This window comes from Nerophis ophidion, linkage group LG06 (genome assembly GCF_033978795.1).
Source record: "Nerophis ophidion isolate RoL-2023_Sa linkage group LG06, RoL_Noph_v1.0, whole genome shotgun sequence".
Lineage (NCBI taxonomy): Eukaryota > Metazoa > Chordata > Actinopteri > Syngnathiformes > Syngnathidae > Nerophis > Nerophis ophidion.
The window spans coordinates 56,536,523-56,554,590 of record NC_084616.1 but is presented as its reverse complement, the minus strand read 5'-3'; the positions used below and the strand labels follow the sequence as shown (position 1 = coordinate 56,554,590).

The following is an 18,068-nucleotide window of genomic DNA, read 5'->3' as shown; positions in this document are numbered from 1 at the left end:
GTGGCTTCCAGCTATCAGCATAGCCATCTTTGTCTCAGCATAAGATACACCATCGGGTCTCCATTTTGCGAGGTGGGCCATAATACTGGGTTGTGAACGATGCTGCGCTGCGGACGCTTTGTGCTTTGCTGACCGTTAATGGCTAAATATCCGTTCGGCCGCCGCGTTCAATGGAGAAGTATGTTCTGCAAAATTTACAGGCAACATACCCCTTCCCCTTCGAACTCTCCTGGATGAACTGAAATTCTTGTTTCCAATCGTTCTGGAACTTGCAAGCGTATTTCTTCATTTTGCCCGTCGACGGTGTAATATATTGGGTTGGAGTCAATAACCAGGCGACGTGATGAAGTTACGTCTCTTTACTGTGGGCTTCAACACAAATGTAGAATATATTTACATTCTATTCTATGTACAGTAGATGGCAGTATTGTCCTGTTTAAGAGGGTCACAACATTGAGTCAGGTCTGACTGAATTTCGGGAGATTTTCAGGAGAAAGTTTGTCCCGGGAGGTTTTCGGGAGAGGCGCTGAATTTCGGGAGTCTCCCCGAAAATCCGGGAGGGTTGGCAAGTATGATGGATGGAACGAATTCAGTCACTTTTTGTGAACAATTAAGACTCAATATATTTTCACAGGAATAAGGATCATTTTCCATTTGGTCTCTGGGTTTTCTGAGAATGAGATATTTTTAAGTGTTCCTTCTTAATCCATAGTCATGTTTGAAGCAGCTAATATTTTCCCATGTGAACACTTTGGGTCTTTATCTTATTTCCGCTAGTAAACTCTTTGCTTCACCTTGAAGGCGCCGTACTGTCTGCTAGGAGTATAACATACTCACTTTCTGTGGAGAAGGCCTAATCTGTTTGGAACAACAGCTGTATTTCTTTCTGGGCGGGAGCGGCTGTTTTCGCTCTACATAAACTGACTCTTTCGGTTTGAATTTAGACCTCTTCTTGCTGATGCCATCGTCGCGCTGTAAGGGCTGGTCTCCTGAAGCTTTAGTAAAATTTGGCCAAGTACTATTCTGTCTCGGTGGTCCTTCTTATTCAGCATATATGTCATCCAAAATAACTTTGGATGGACCAGTGTGTTTACTCCCTGAGAGGAAGACTGGTCGCACGCAACAGTTTGTAACTCGATTGAATGCAATCAATATGCACCGGGTTTTTTTTTCAGGCTTTTGTAATTGCATTGAAATGTCATGGCTGCTGTATAACGTGCATGAGCATACCTATTGCATGTGGAGGTTTGTCTTATCTTAAATACGGAGTGATTTTCTTGTATGAGCATGTGACTTTTCCTTGGCCTTAATGTATGTAATGTTTCAAATCCTTTTTGAAAGTATACACCTCAGGAATAATACTACTGTTGCAGCAATATTTTGGGATCTTAATAAACATCCAATCAAACTAATATTCTTTTATACATTTATTTTTCAGGTCAAATTTAGTGACTTTTTTTAATCCAGCCGATGGTGCATGACCTATATGAAACACTGACAGAGCATCAGTACAGTGTCGATACAGGTAGTGAGTGTACTATGCACTCACTGAGGCGTCATTCACCCATTACTACTTGTTTGGTATACCTTGTTTTCGGAGGGCGATTTTTCTGTTTACAGAACACATCGCTGAGTTGCCTCTCCATGCTTGTCCTCTACAAGTCAAATTCATTGTATGTTCAACATATTTGGCCAATAAATCAGATTCTGGTTCTGCTAAGGAAGTATATCTTTCTGCAAACATGAAGGCTTCATAATCAACTGACATGCACATGCAAGTGGGGTGCCGCCATGTTGTCCGTATGACATCAGATACTCTCAATGGGCCGTCAAACAGATAGTCGGGCCGTTCCCTTTTTTAGAACCCTGATTCAATATTGTGTCAACTCACCACTTTTGTTTCCTTCACTTTGTGTGTGGAAGTGCATCCTAAAAAGTTCACTAGGTTCAGTAGGAATATGGGATTACTGCCCTAATTTGATTTGTTAAACAGATAAAACAGAAAGAGAGAAGAGAAAATGTTGTTAGCATTCTATTTAGTAAGCTAGACAGGGCATGAAGCAATATGCACCCTTAAATATTTTGTAGCATGAATCCCTGCAGTAATACTAGCAGCATTCGCTTCTTTATTTAGATTTATAATGCATATAAATGTATTTATTTAGGTCATTAAAAAGAATGAAGAGAATGTGAGTGATTTATTTATGTATTATACCCAAAAAATGAATTATTTCTCAAGATCTGAAATTGTATTTAATCTCACTTTTACGTAAACCAATTAACTATAAGGTCCACAATCGAATTTAGACATTTTTATGACTTTGTCCGGCTGAAATGAGACTTTTAATATATTTTTTCATATAATATCTTGATGCAAGAATGTAAGTGACTTAAAGAAGCATGAGAAATTGCTTCTAACTGCAAAATCGACATCAACTTAAAGGGGAACTGAGCTTTTTTTGGAATTTTCATTCACAATCATTATGAAAGTCATGATAATTAATGTTTTTTTTTTTTTTTTGCATTCTAATATTAAATAAATGTGATCAAAAGTCTGCCTACAATGGAGCCTATGAGAGCCGTTTAACTCTGCCGATAGAGCCACTAAAAAAACATCCCAACACCTCTATCAGGGTTTTACATATATGATGTAAGTATATATGTAACGTAGTAAAGAACACATTTATAATATTTAATATTCACTTATCATGATAAATTTAAGCATAGGATGGGCATTAATTTCAAAAACGCATCACAATGTTTTTTTTCCTTCATTGATTTCTGCTCACTGCAGACTTCATGAGAGTCAACAAACATAACAAAACATCACGTACTATACAAGCTCTGCTGTCATTAGGATGCCGACTGCTAGGATGTTCATATATTCCCATTTAAGTGAGAAATGTCTCATAATCCTTGCGAAGAAACAGGGTCAGTGGAGCACCAAGTGTCTTTTTGTGTCTTTCAACAGTTCAAGGTCCTAAATATGCTGTCAAAGTGTCCCAACTTGTCGAAATACCTACTCAGGCGTCTCATGTCCAGGTGAGATGCATGATTTATGATCTAGAATCAAATTACAGGGAGCAAGAAAGCAAAGAAGCAGCAGACCACTCGATGATGTACACAAAGGCACACCCGGAAGTGAACCCCCCGCCCCATCTCCCGATTTTGGAGGTCTCAAGATTGGCAAGTATGTCTCTCTCTATACATATATACACATATACATATTATATATATATATATATATATATATATATATATATATATATATATATATATATATATATATATTCACATTGTAGGAATTTTAAAGAATTTATTTGTAAATTATGGTGGAAAATAAGTATTTGGTCAATAACAAAAATTCAACTCAATACTTTGTAATATAATCTTTGTTGGCAATAACAGAGGTCAAACGATTACTATAGGTCTTTACCAGGTTTGCACACACAGTAGCTGGTACTTTGGCCCATTCCTCCATGCAGATCTTCTCAAGAGCATTGATGTTTTAGGGCTGTCGCCGAGCAACACAGACTTTCAACTCCCTCCACAGATTTTCTATGGGGTTGAGGTCTGGAGACTGGCTAGGCCACTCCAGGACTTTCAAATGCTTCTTACGGAGCCACTCCTTCGTTGCCCGGGCGGTGTGTTTGGGATCATTGTCATGCTGGAAGACCCAGCCACGTTTCATCTTCAAAGCTCTCACTGATGGAAGGAGGTTTTGGCTCAAAATCTCACAATACATGGCCCCATTCATTCTTTCCTTAACTCGGATGAGTCGTCCTGTCCCCTTAGCAGAAAAAAAGCCCCAAAGCATGATGTTTCCACCCCCATGCTTCAGAGTAGGTATGGTGTTCTTGGGATGCAACTCAGTATTTTTCTTCCTCAAAACACGACGAGTTGAGTTTATACCAAAAAGTTCTAATTTGGTTTCATCTGACCACATGACATTTTCCCAATCCTCAGCTGGACATGAACTGGCTTAAGCAGGGGGACATGTCTGGCACTGCAGGATTTGATTCCCTGTCAGTGTAGTGTGTTACTGATGGTAACCTTTGTTGCTTTGGTCCCAGCTCTCTGCAGGTCATTCACCAGGTCCCCCCGTGTGGTTCTGGGATTTTTGCTCACCGTTCTCATGATCATTTTGACCCCATGGAATGAGATCTTGCGTGGATTCCCAGATTGAGGGATATTATCAGTGGTCTTGTATGTCTTCCATTTTCTGATAATTGCTCCCACAGTTGATTTTTTCACACCAAGCTGCTTGCCTATTGTACATTCACTCTTCCCAGTCTGGTGCAGGTCTACAATTATTTTCCTGGTGTCCTTTGACAGCTCTTTGGTCTTGGCCATAGTGTAGTTTGGAGTCTGACTGTTTGAGGCTGTGGACAGGTGTCTTTTATACAGATAACGAGTTCAAACAGGTTCCATTAATACTGGTAACGAGTGGAGAACAGAAGAGCTTCTTAAAGAAGTAGTTACAGGTCTGTAAGAGCCAGAGATCTTCCTTGTTTGAAATGACCAAATACTTATTTTCCACCATAATTTACAAATAAATTCTTTAAAATTCCTACAATGTAAATTCCTGGATTTTTTTTCACATTCTGTCTCTCACCGTTGAAGTGTACCTATGATGAAAATTACAGACCTCTGTCATCATTTTAAGTGGGAGAACTTGCACAATCGGTGGCTGACTAAATACTTTTTTGCCCCACTGTATATGCATACTTACATCGGGTATATTTTTCAATTTGTCCCGCAGTCAGAGGTGTAACCGTGTCTTTGTGACAGAATGGAATAGTTGCATATTCTCTAAATATTTATCTCTAAGCTTGATGTGACATTTATACTTAACCCCCGCTACCCCAAAAGGGACAAGCGGTAGAAATTGATGGATGGATATAGATTTAACATTTATTTTAAAATGTGATAAAAATGACCTAAATGTGGCAAGTGTGTTAAATATGACAAACGTTTTACTGAATTTCTACATTCAGCACCCCATAACTATTATAGCAATAAATAATAAGGAATTCAAATAATGCTTTCACTGTTCATGGACCAATAATGTGGATTTAGACTCCCCCTTATGGTTGCACAATTGTATTACAAAACTGAAATTTTCCAACACTAACTTTGCTGTTTTTTTTATCACACTCATTGACATTCTTCTCCATTCCCATTATACAATAGATTGTTCGACATAAAGTCACATACAGTAACGTATTGGACTCCTTTAAATTATAATACCACTGTCGCTGTCATGTTTATGTTCCAGGTTGTTCTGTGGTTTGTTATTAATGCTCATTTAAGTACAGATACACACCTGTTTCTGGCCCTCCTTCTTTGGGTCCACATGGCCTTGCTGCCACATCCCACCTGTGACAGTTGCTTGTGTCTTAAAGGGGAACATTATCACCCAACCTATGCAAGCGTCAATATATACCTTGATGTTGCAGAAAAAAGACCATGTATTTTTTTAACTAATTTCCGAACTCTAAATGGGTGAATTTTGGCGAATTAAACGCCTTTCTGTTTATCGGTCTTGTAGCGATGACGTCAGAACGTGACGTCACCGAGGTAATACACCCGCCATTTTCATTTTCACATTACAAACACCGGGTCTCGGCTCTGTTATTTTCCTTTTTTTCTACTATTTTTTGGAACCTTGGAGACATCCTGCCTCGTCGGTGTGTTGTCGGAGGGTGTAACACTAACAGGGCAAAAAATAACTGGCAAAAAAGCTGCCGCTAGACCCCCATTGAATGTGCCAGAGTGTCTTCACATTTGACCGGCGATGCTAATGCAGAGATGTATGGATAACCTGCAGATGCATTTGCAACGATAAAGTCAACGAAATCACAGAGGTGAGTTTTGTTGATGTTGTTGACTTATGTGCTGATCAGACATATTTGGTCGCAGCATGACTGCCAGCTAATCGATGCTAACATGCTACACTAATCGATGCTAACATGCTATTTACGCTAGCTCTATGTACCTTTGAAACTAAATACCCACATTTAATGCGAAAAAAACACTTACCAATCGACGGATTTAAGTTGCTGCAGTGTCACAAGATGCGAAAGTCCTGATCGTTTGGTCCGCACATTTTACCGGCGATGCTAATAAGGCAGCCATGCTATGGGCCACTTCATTAGGTACACCCATGCTATGGCCGAATAGCTTCAATAGCTATTCGCTAAATAGCTTCAGTTTCCTCTTCAATTTTGTTTTCGCTATCTGCCTCCTTACTCCCACCATCTGTTTCAATACATGCGTAATCTGTCGAATCGCTTAAGCCGCTGAAATCAGAGTCTGAATCCGAGCTAATGTCGCAATATCTTGCTGTGGTATTCGCCATTGTTTGTATTGGCAGCACAGTATGACATCACAGGGAAATGGACAGTCGCATCGCAAATAGCGAAAATCAAGCACTTTAAAGCTTTTTTTAGGGATATTCCGGGAGATGTAAAATTTTGAAAAAAACTTCGAAAAATAAAACAAACCACTAGGAACTCGTTTTTATTGTTTTCAACCCTTTTGAAAATGTGATAATGTTCCCCTTTAACACGTACATTGTATGATATTGTTTATTCCATTAAATGTCACATGATAGTTGTTAACTAAACTTCACAGACTAGTTGGTAAACATTTTGGAACAGAAACCCAGCAGCATGATCCCATTTTACATGCTATTCACACACACAGTAAATGCATATATCCTGGAAAGCAGTCACCCATGAAGGGGTTCTCTGGTGCAATGTGTGAGATTGTACCCATCCATCATCTATAGCTCTTTCCCTTAGCAGACACCAAGGTTGGAACAAGTGTAGTTGGGCAGAGACAGACAATGGATTAAAGAGACAGTCAAACTGGATTTCGTAGTTCAGTAGTCAATAATGCGCCAAATGGAAACATTACAATTCTCCTTTTTATTGCAGGGATTTGGGTAATGTAACGGTGACAGCAATATGAAGCTAGTTTATACTCTGTGTTGAATGATCACTTTCTCAAAGCATTAAGATGAGATACATCTTCCCCAATCTCAAATATGAGCTCTAAAAACATTCATTGGTGCCAACCTCAATTAAAAATACACAGTAAAATAAATATCCAACAGCAAGGATTCCAGGTGCACTTCATTGTGTCGTGGTGGCCCACGGCCACATTAAACAGTCCATATGAGAGCCTGTTTTGTAAATTAAAGAAGCAAGCTTAAAGTTCCATGCTGAGATTTGATTTTTACAAAACAACTTTCACTAGTTTCTTATTCATTATAGTTACTAAAGAGCTGGTGAGAGCAACAGTCGCTTGATCATCATTTCTAATACAGTGTTTTATCCCCATTGATCAAGTCTAATAAATAAATGCTGTATGCAAAGCAAGAAATCCCTAGTAAGTAAAGATTCAAAGAATAAAAATATATTTGAGACACTATTTTATGTTATATAATAAATAAGATATAGTGCATACATGACAGTCATGGCCAAAACATTCGGCAGCAGCTCCAATTTTGTACTTCAATAATTTAGTTGCTTCAGTTTTGTGATTCCCTACCAAACTTGCTTGTTTTTTTCAGGCTATAACAGACACTAATATAATGTTTTTAAAAAAATACAGAAGCAGCTGAGTTATCGAAACACCAGATTTGAGGCACTTCCTAAGGTTTTGGCTCCAACTGTACCTAAAGTAAGACCACCCCACCCAAAGTCAGTGCAAAAAAGAAAAAAATGCCCTTGTATTTTTTGACAAGAAAACATTGTGTCCCTCAACAATGGTAAACATACAAAACTTCACATGTTTTTTCCAACATCAGTGACCTGGCTCATATTTTTAGGAAGCTGTAGACAGAATGGCATTCAAGTACAAAACATTCATTTCTGCCTTCAGTCTTTTGCTAGTGCAGTTTTGCTGAACATTCCAAGTGATGAAGCACATCCCAGCAGACTCTTCATCCACAAAGGATGGCAGGTGAAGATAAAAAAGTGTGTGTGACTTAACCCCTTCGTCTCAAATGCTGCACATATTCACAGTCAAGGTTGAAAGGTGTCAGCCTTTTTTTCACAGAAGTTCTGCTTCATCATCATCATCCTCCGAACCCGAGGGACCCTGCCGAACTTCTTCATACCATTTGTTGGTTAGAGTCTTCATTTGGATCCGTCCATGCATCAAGTCCTGCCAACGCAGTTATGGCACACAACATAAATTTCATCAAACAAACCACCATGTTTTTAGAATTAAAGTAAAGCAGTTCAATTGCTCGAAGACCTTTAAGAAGAAGACAAATCATGGACCCAGATTTCCCTCGCCCGGACATGGGTCACCGGGACCCCCTTCTGGAGCCAGGCCCGGATGTGGGGCACGATGGCGAGCGCCTGGTGGCTGGGCCTGTTCCCATGAGGGGGGGCTGAGCTAGTTCGCGAAGTGGAAAAGTTCCGGCTGGATATAGTCAGACTCACTTCGACGCACAGCAAAGGCTCTGGAACCACTTTTCTTGAGAGCGAATGGACTCTCTTCCACTCTGGCTTTGCCAGCAGTGAGAGGCGACTGGCTGGGGTAGCAATTCTTGTTTCCCCCCGGCTCAAAGCCTGCACGTTGGAGTTCAACACAGAGGACGAGAGGGTAGCCGCCCTCCGCCTTCGGGTGGGGGACGGGTCCTGACTGTTGTTTGTGCTTACGCACCAAGCAGCAGTTCAGAGTACCCACCCTTTTTGGGTACACTCGAGGGAGTACTGGGAAGTGCTCCCCCGGGTGATTCCCTTGTCCAACTGGGGGACGTCAACGCTCATGTTGGCAACGACAGTGAAACATGGAGAGGCATGATTGGGAAGAATGCCCGCCCGGATTTGAACCCGAGTGGTGTTTTGTTGTTAGACTTTTGTGCTCATCACAGATTGTCCATAACAAACACCATGTTCAAACATAAGGGTGTACTTGGCACCAGGACACCCTAGGCCGCAGTTCCATGATCGACTTTGTAGTTGTGTCATTGGATTTGCGGCCTCATGTTTTGGACACTCGGGTTAAGAGAGGGGCGGAGCTTTCTACCGATCACCACCTGGTGGTGAGTTGGCTGCGATGGTGGGGGATGATGCCGGACACACCTGGCAGGCCCAAACACAGTGTGAGGGTCTGCTGGGAACGTCTGGCAGAGTCTCCTGTGAGAGAGAGTTTCAATGCCACCTCCGGAAGAACTTTGAACATGTCCCGAGGGAGGTGCGGGATATTGAGTCCGGGTGGACCGCACCTCTATTGTCAAGGCAGCTGATTGGAGCTGTCGCCGCAAGGTAGTTGGCGCCTGTCGTGGCGGTACTACGAGAACCGGTTGGTGGACACCGGCGGTGAGGGATGCCGTCAAGCTGAAAAAAAGAGTCCTATGAGGTTCTTTTGACTCATAGGACTCTGGAGGAGGCAGACAGGTACCAACAAGCCAAACAGTGTGCGGCTTCAGCGGTTACGGAGGCAAAAACTCGGACATGGGAAGAGTTCGGGATATCCATGGTAAACGACTTCCGGACGTCTTCGAAGCGATTCTGGACCAACAACCGCCGCCTCAGGAAGGGGAAGCAGTGCACTGTCCACACCGTGTATGGTGCGGATGGTGTTCTGCTGATTTCGACTGCGGACGTTGTGGATCGGTGGAGGGAATACTTCGAAGACCTCCTCAATCCCACCAACACATCTTCCTATGAGGAACCGGTGCCTGGGGAATCTGTGGTGGGCTCTCCTATTTCTGGGGCTGAGGTTGCTGAGGTAGTTAAAAAGCTCCTCGGCGGAAAGGCCCCGGGGGTAGATGAGGTCCGCCCGGAGTTCCTTAAGACTCTGGATGCTGCGGGGCTGTCTTGGTTGACAAGACTCTGCAGCAATATGGAAAAGGGTGGAGTGCCATCTCCGGGTTGGGGGGGAGACCCTGCCCCAAGTGGAGGAGTTCAAGTACCTCGGAGTCTTGCTCACGAGTGAGGGAAGAGTGGATCGTGAGATCGACAGGCGGATCGGTGCGACATCTTCAGCAATGCGGACACTGTATCGATCCGTTGTGAGAAGAAGGAGCTGAGACGGAAGGCAAAGCTCTCTATTTACCGGTCGATCTACGTTCCCATCCTCACCTATGGTCATGAGCTTTGGGTTATGACCGAAAGGATAAGATCACGGGTACAAGCAGCCGAAATGAGTTTCCTCCGCCGGGTGGCGGGGCTCCCTTAGAGATAGGGTGAGAAGCTCTGCCATCCGGGAGGAGCTCAAAGTAAAGCCGCTGCTCCTCCACATCGAGAGGAGCCCGATGAGGTGGTTCGGCCATCTGGTCAGGATGCCACTTGAATGCCTCCCTCGGGAGGTGTTTCGGGCATGTCCGACCGGTAGGAGGCCACGGGTAAGACCCAGGACATGTTGGGAAGACTATGTCTCCCGGCTGCCCTGGGAACGCCTCGGGATTCCCCGGGAAGAGCTGGACGAAGTGGCTGGGGAGGGGAGCATCTGGGCTTCCTTGCTTTAGGCTGCTGCCCCCGTGACCGACCTCGGATAAGCGGAAGAAGATGGATGGATGGATGGATGGATGGATGGATGGACAGTTCAATTGTGTAAACGGTTTACTTGTCAGACAAAGAAGCTAAAACTAGAAAATACATTCATCCAACTGGGCGTTTCTGAATGTTCGACCAAAACGTTAAATCCAGGCAGTTGAAAGGAAAGCCATCTGTGCCACTCAGGACCTCACACGCTGCCTGCACCAATCATTCCAGCTGCTACCCTCTGACCACTGTTTAAACGTTCCATTTGCTCTTAAAAAATGTACAATTAATCCTACACCCATACTTTAAAAACTGAAATGACAAAAATATTCAGGGATCGTCAATGTTTTTCAGGCCAAGGACCCCCAAACTGATGCAAAAATAGAGCGGATTAATTAAAATAAACAAAAAAAATGTTTTGTCAATATCAATTAGGGTACAATGGTACGCAGAAGTGTACTTCTAACAATTTTATTGGCAAATGTTATACTATTTAAAGTCGTGGCGGAGAATGGGATGGGCACGCAAAATGTTTCTTTTTCCTGGGTGGGCGTAGGAGAAAACTAACTTTCTTCTTCTTGGGTGGGTGTAACAGAAAACTAGCTGCTGCTAACACGTTACTGGCGTCACTGGTTAAACGTGACAATTTTTTTTTTTTTTACTTGGCTGTAAGGAATTTATTTTAACTTAATCTCACTTCCTGTTTTACAAATTCATTTAAAATTTCTTCAAATGAGTTGAATTTCAATTTCAAATATAGATTTTTGCACAAGCCTCATGTAGACATTCTTTCTATAAGTTATAAATACAAAAAAAAACTGTATTCACACAATTTTTGAGAATGTAGGTGACAGACATACAAGAAATGTAGAATACTGTTGTTAAAAATCACATGCTGCTGCCCAAGTGTGGATGCAGAAATGTCAGCAAAAGACTCTATATAAAAACCTCTTGCAATTGTGTGGCTATTTATTTTGTAAAGTGAATTTTTTTGACTGAATGGTCTGGTTTGAAAAATCTATCATACGAACATAAGCAAAGAGTAATTGGCTCAAAGAACTGCTAGCAAAGTGATGAAGGAGCCTCCTGGGTGACGGGGGATTTCTGTCCCTCTCGCCATCTCTTACCTCTTGGGTGAGCCTCCGGGTGAAGAAAGGATTTAGGTACTTTGCATCAAGCCACATGAAGCCCTTCAGATCCTGTCTCTGGTATATGTGAGCCTCATATTCCTCCTCAGTCAGTTCTGATAGATGCTCCGACTCAACAGTATTTCCCTAGGCCGGGGGAGAGAGAAGAAGGTCAGGGGGAGCAGATAGAGCGAAATGAAAGAGGAATGGCCGACTAACTAGGAAGAGGGAAAACTGGAAGAGGGAAAACTGACAGAGGGAAGGAAGATGAGCCGTAGAAGAACATTTAAATAGGTGAACATGTTGATATTACACAGTCTCAAAAAAGCTTGCTTCCAAGGGGTTTCTAGTGGTAGAGACAAACAAGGTTAATTGATCTTGTAGATAGATTTCTCAGATCATTCATATTTCAAAAACAACATTAGCAAATATTGCTCACAGAATAACAGTTAAATGACTAGGATTAGTTAGTATATTAAGAAAGTTTGGTGTTTATTTCATTTTCTCTAGTTTCAAAGTGAGGGTGCCTAATGAGTGGTTCATGCTGTGCTAATCTTGTGGCTTTCACACAAACCATCTCCAAGCCTTTGATTGTTTTTTCCCTCTGAAGTGAAATGTACAACTCATATGGTAGAAGATGAAAGGGATGGCACAGCTTGCATCAATGTGACCTCTTACTGTGTATATGTCTTACCATTTTCTGAGTCTTGCTGAGATTAATGTCCTTCTTGTTCTTCCTCCGTGTCTGGCTATCCTCAATGTCCATGATACGGATGAGGGGCATGGTCCCACCCCCAAGGAGGAGGATCGTAAAGAGTACAATGATAATGGTGGTGGTGCCAATTAGTTGTCGCTTCTCAATGGGCTCCAGGCCAAGATGCAGGCTCAATGCGTATGGAATTGCGCCTCTCAAACCTCAGAGGAAAGAATAAAATCAGTAAAATTACAATACTCAGAGCGTATTATTATTATCAGAATAGAAAATAATACCTATAACTTGAAATTTTAAGCAACTCAGTGACATATAACCCTAGTAGGTATAGCCATACATTTTATTTTATTTTATTTTAAAGGCTTTAAATTCTCATTACATCAGAGACATATACCTTCGGTGATAGGACATATGGGGTTGAACATACACAAGAGAAATTAAGTAAGTAACACAAACATGAGCCTATGTGACAATTTACCCAAGCTATTTCAAGTGTATGATATGATCAGTCAAAAATAATGTGTTGTTTTGTCACAAAACAACAATCACTTGAGATTTAAAGAGCATTGAATGTGATATTTTGTACTTTCTGACTTACATTTTTTTTTTTTTTACAATGTTTGATACTTGTGTTAAACAATGCCAAAGTGTAACAATTTAAGTTAATGCAGTTTGGCGTGAGCTTGAACGCAGTTTTGGATGCCATTGTTCACAGGGTTTTCAGTGTATTTTGACGTGTCATTGAGACATTAAGTCAAGCGCTCAGCCTGATGGAAGAGAAGCTCCTCCTTTTCTGCTTCAGGATATAAAGAAACACAGAAAAAAAGTAAGATCGAGTACTATTTTAGTGTAATCGTGAAATGTGCAAAAATAACACCGAAGTGTGACATGCAGTTGGATAAATGCTGCTAAACAGCTGGTTTTATGCACTCTAAATCAATTGGAGAGTGTGCAGGTGTACCTAATGTCGCGATCGGGTGAATCTATATAACGTTAATTGGGGGAAAACAAGCAGTGACGACTTTATCATATATATTTATACATACAGTTTACATTTATAAATTATGATTCATTTGGAGAGGGTGCGGCATGGTTTCATTTGCAATTTAACTGTGGAGCAAAATGTACACTAAAGCATATCCAATAAATATCATCTAGACCAGTGGTTCTCAACCTTTTTTCAGTGAACATTTTTTTAAATCAAGTACCCCCTTAAAGCAAAGCATTTTTGGTTGAAAAAAAGAGATAAATACGTAAAATACAGCACTATGTCATCAGTTTCTGATTTATTAAATTGTATAACAGTGGAAAATATTGCTCATTTGTAGTGGTCTTTCTTGAACTATTTGGAAAAAAAAGATATAAAAATAAATAAAAACTTTTTGAAAAATAAACAAGTGATTCAATTATAAATAAATATTTCTACACATAGAAGTAATTATCAATTTAAAGTGCCCTCTTTGGGGATTGTAATAGAGATCCATCTTAATTCTAAACATTTCTTTACAAAAAAAGAAATCTTTAACATCAATATTTATGGAACATGTCCACGAAAAATCTAGCTGTCAACTCTGAATATTGCATTGTTGCATTTCTTTTCACAGTTCATATTTTGTGGAAGTATTATTCAATAAATATATTTATAAAAGATTTTTGAATTGTTGCTATTTTAGAATATTTAAAAAAAATCTCACGTACCCCTTGGCATACCTTCAAGTACCCCCAGGGGTACGCGTACCCCCATTTGAGAACCACTGATCTAGAACACAAGGAAGTGTTTCAAATGTGGAATAGAATCATCATAAGTCCCCTTTACCTTGAGCTACAATATCTCTTACACCAGTTGTTGGATGTCATTAAAACATTATGATTGTAGCTTTGATATAAGACAGAGCTTCAAAAATGTTTATAAAAACAATTATGGAAAGTGACTTCAATTGAAGGACAATGCTTTCTACCCGTTAATGGCAAACGACAACTCACCAGCAGATCAACAAGTTTGCATGTGACCTCAAATGCATGGGATCAAAAGAAGTCATGCAAAATACAGTACCAAAAAGAGGAGTATAGATGAAATGTTATCCCTTAAGAGTTCAAGGGCTGAATGTGATTAACATCTGACAGGACTAAGAATCAGTCTAATTGTGAGACTTTTCTATCGAAACATGTCTTCCCATTATCCTCGGACAAAAAACGTTGACCGTATCAACTCACCACTGAACCACATGATGAACATCATCTTCGGTGTGATCTTGTGGTCACGGCAAAAGTTAAGTAGGAATGACAGAGGAAAGATGTTTACGGCTCGGCCCAGAAGAACCAGGACCTATGGAAAGATAAACAGCAGTCACGCTCACGTTGATGGAGGAAAAAAACTAAGTAAAAACTACTGTGATTAATGTCAATAAAACAAAAAGTACTTACAATGCACCAGATGACAAATGATATTTCAAATTTGTGAGGAAAGCTGAAGATGGATAGTCCGAGAAAGGCAAACACACACGTCTCTGGAGGCAGAAGTAAAACTTTGTCATTAGCAATATTGTCGTAGATATTGCATTGCAGACAAGAGATAAGAATCCACTGACCACACATAAAGGCAACACTGCGCAGAGTCTGTTGCATGAGGATTTGGGTCACTGGAGACAGGTTGTGATGGGTGTAATGAGACATCACAATACCAGCAAACAGGATGGACATGATTCCTGTGGGTGGAAAATGGTGCAGTTCAGCCTCAGATATTGTAATCATCCCCCCACCCCCAAAAAATAATATCAGTCATACTTTAAGTGTGTAATGTACCTACCAGACAGTTTAATACCCTCTGCCAGGCCATAGGGGAGGTAAGCAAAAATTATCATCATGCCAAACTCCAGCGATGGAGTGTTCCTCAGGTCAAAGTGTTTTAGAAACTGATGTGCACGTTAGGGAAAAAGATTGCATGACATAGATGTGACAATAGCAGACAAACAGAACCACCCAACTATCTGGATACGAGAGCAGAGATGAGTCCTGTGAGGGTTCCCAACGCAGCAGATCCAAAGAACATTTGGAGAAAATAACTTACTGCTTGCAAGAATGTCTCCCAACCTGTTACCATGTTGGTTTCTGAGCGGGAAAAGAAGCCCTCTGCTGTGCTGAAAGTAGCAGAAAGATTGTATTTACTTTTTTGAATGCGGACCAAGATTAGTAATACCTTCAACTGACTCTAGATGGCAGGCACACACCAAAATTCAACTGTACAAAATTCAACTCACAAAGCTGTGAGTTTGGTTTACTGTGCCCATCAAAATCATGGTTACAAATGTATATCATGTCAAGCTTTTAATGATTTATGGTGAGTAACCATTTGAAATATTTTAGTCCGAATATATCTGGTTACTGTTTGTAACCCAACATTGGAGCTTCAAGTGTCAGATTGTGCACAACATTAACTGCAACCTTTATTATTGTGCAGGTATATACCAGGGTCTCTGCAGGTTTTAACATGTCAAATTGAAGACTTAAGACCATTTCACATCCATACGGACAAATATACAATGACAAAGAAAAATCAGAGGTCCAGAATGAATGTATTAATTAATTCACTGCTCCTTTACATTGGAAAACAAAATGGTTAAACTAACTAAATACACCAGGAGCTACTCTAGTGTAAACGAATTGAAAAAAATATTAGCAAACAATTTTCAGATTTGCCATAGAAGTGTTTTCTTGCAAAAGGTGTAGTGTGCTTCATGTCAAGTGTTTTCAAGTAACATCAACATCAGCAACGGTAGAGGAAAGGCACAGTCGGCATCCCTGCTAAAGCTAAACGGTTGACTTTTGGTAATGTTTTTTTCAGCTGTCAGTGTTGAGCAAACCGATAAAATCATCTACAGTACTACTGTATCTGCACAAAGTTGTTGAAAACAGTGTGTGCAGACATAACAATGATAAAATTGATAATTCCAAGATGGCGGCGCCCGGACGGGCTGCAACATTGCGGAGCTCCTGCTAAAGATGGAACATTTGGCAGAAATACCGGACAATTCTACAAACTTTATGGCTGGCTCACATCGTGGTCACTCCGTGATCACGTACGACCGCCAGACACTTCTGGATGTGGACATATCGGGCCGTTTTGGACTGATAGACGCGTGCGTGCTAAACATGCTAACTAGCATGGGAATACGTCGGCGGCTACATCCAGCGGCCTGTGAAGCAGAGGAGTCTAGTAGCAGCGGGGGCCGTCTACGGAGCAGACGCCAGCGGTGTGATCGGAAACGCGGATGTCGAGCTGGGCTAAAAACAAAGCAGAAGGCTAATCGCCACAGAACACCACTTCCCTCCATCCCGAAGACGGATTTAAATGGAAAATGCGAGACTACTGGTCTGGGTAAGGAGTCAGTTAAATTAGAACACGTTTTTTCTGCTTTGAGTGTTTCAGAGTTGGACATGTGTTTTACCGAGGTGGCTAACTATGCGTGCAGTTTATCAAAGCAACAAACAAACAATTGGAAAATCCCCGTTACTGAGGTGGCTAACTATGATGCGCGCAGTTTATCAAAGCAACAATCAAACAATCGGAAAATTCCTGTTGTATCAATTCCTAGATATGGTCGTAACTATACTAAATGCACTGGGCATAATAAACACAAGATTATTAATATTGCTACTACGGATAATTTGATCAAAAATTCCCTGAAACAGCCCACTACCTATAATATAGGTTTTTTAAACATAAGATCATTGTCTCCCAAAACGTTGTTAGTTAATGATATTATCAGAGACAACAATCTTAACGTCATCGGTCTCAGCGAAACCTGGCTTAAACCAAACGACTTTTTTGCGCTAAACGAGGCATGTCCTCCTAACTTTACACATGCGCATATTGCCCGTCCGCTTAAAAGGGGTGGGGGGGTCGCACTAATATACAACGAAAACTTTAACCTTAGTCCTAACATATATAATAAATATAAATCGTTTGAGGTGCTTACTATGAGGTCTGTCACACCGCTGCCTCTACACCTGGCTGTTATCTACCGCCCCCCAGGGCCCTATTCGGACTTTATCAATGAATTCTCAGAGTTCGTTGCTGATCTAGTGACACACGCCGATAATATAATCATAATGGGGGACTTTAATATCCATATGAATACCCCATCGGACCCACCGTGCGTAGCGCTCCAGACTGTAATTGATAGCTGTGGTCTCACACAAATAATAAATGAACCCACGCATCGCAACGGTAATACGATAGACCTAGTGCTTGTCAGGGGTATCACCGTTTCCAAAGTTACGATACTCCCGTATACTAAAGTATTGTCCGATCATTACCTTATAAAATTCGAGGTTCAGACGCATGTTCGTCAAACTAATAATAATAATAACTGCTATAGCAGCCGCAACATTAATACAGCCACAACGACAACTCTTGCTGACCTACTGCCCTCGGTAATGGCACCATTCCCAAAGTATGTGGGCTCTATTGATAACCTCACTAACAACTTTAACGACGCCCTGCGCGAAACCATTGATAACATAGCACCGCTAAAGTTAAAAAAGGCTCCAAAAAAGCGCACCCCGTGGTTTACAGAAGAAACTAGAGCTCAGAAATTATTATGTAGAAAGCTGGAAGCAAATGGCGCACGACTAAACTTGAGGTGCACCATCAAGCATGGAGTGATGGTTTAATAACTTATAAATGCATGCTTACCTTAGCTAAAGCTAAATATTACTCAA

The 18,068-nt window shown here is 41.0% G+C and overlaps 1 protein-coding gene and 1 long non-coding RNA gene across 4 annotated transcripts in view; one reads left to right on the top strand and one right to left on the bottom strand.

The window, feature by feature from the left end:
• The window catches only part of LOC133555000 (uncharacterized), a 53,475-nt gene that overhangs the window by 19,298 nt on the left and 16,109 nt on the right, over positions 1–18,068 (top strand). The window contains exon 3 of the long non-coding RNA XR_009807255.1: positions 3,081–3,190. This is a non-coding gene — a long non-coding RNA (uncharacterized LOC133555000). The remainder of the gene's footprint in view (positions 1–3,080; positions 3,191–18,068) is intronic.
• slc9a8 (solute carrier family 9 member 8) overlaps positions 6,914–18,068 on the bottom strand; it is a 47,825-nt gene continuing 36,670 nt past the window's right edge. For all 3 annotated transcript variants that reach the window (XM_061904382.1, XM_061904383.1, XM_061904384.1), the window contains 8 exons: positions 15,343–15,484; positions 15,154–15,259; positions 14,936–15,052; positions 14,772–14,854; positions 14,562–14,673; positions 12,330–12,550; positions 11,636–11,782; positions 6,914–8,175 (listed from right to left, as the gene is read on the bottom strand). In XM_061904382.1, coding sequence (XP_061760366.1) covers positions 8,062–8,175; positions 11,636–11,782; positions 12,330–12,550; positions 14,562–14,673; positions 14,772–14,854; positions 14,936–15,052; positions 15,154–15,259; positions 15,343–15,484 — 1,042 coding nt within the window. In that variant the 3' untranslated portion in view covers positions 6,914–8,061. The remainder of the gene's footprint in view (positions 8,176–11,635; positions 11,783–12,329; positions 12,551–14,561; positions 14,674–14,771; positions 14,855–14,935; positions 15,053–15,153; positions 15,260–15,342; positions 15,485–18,068) is intronic.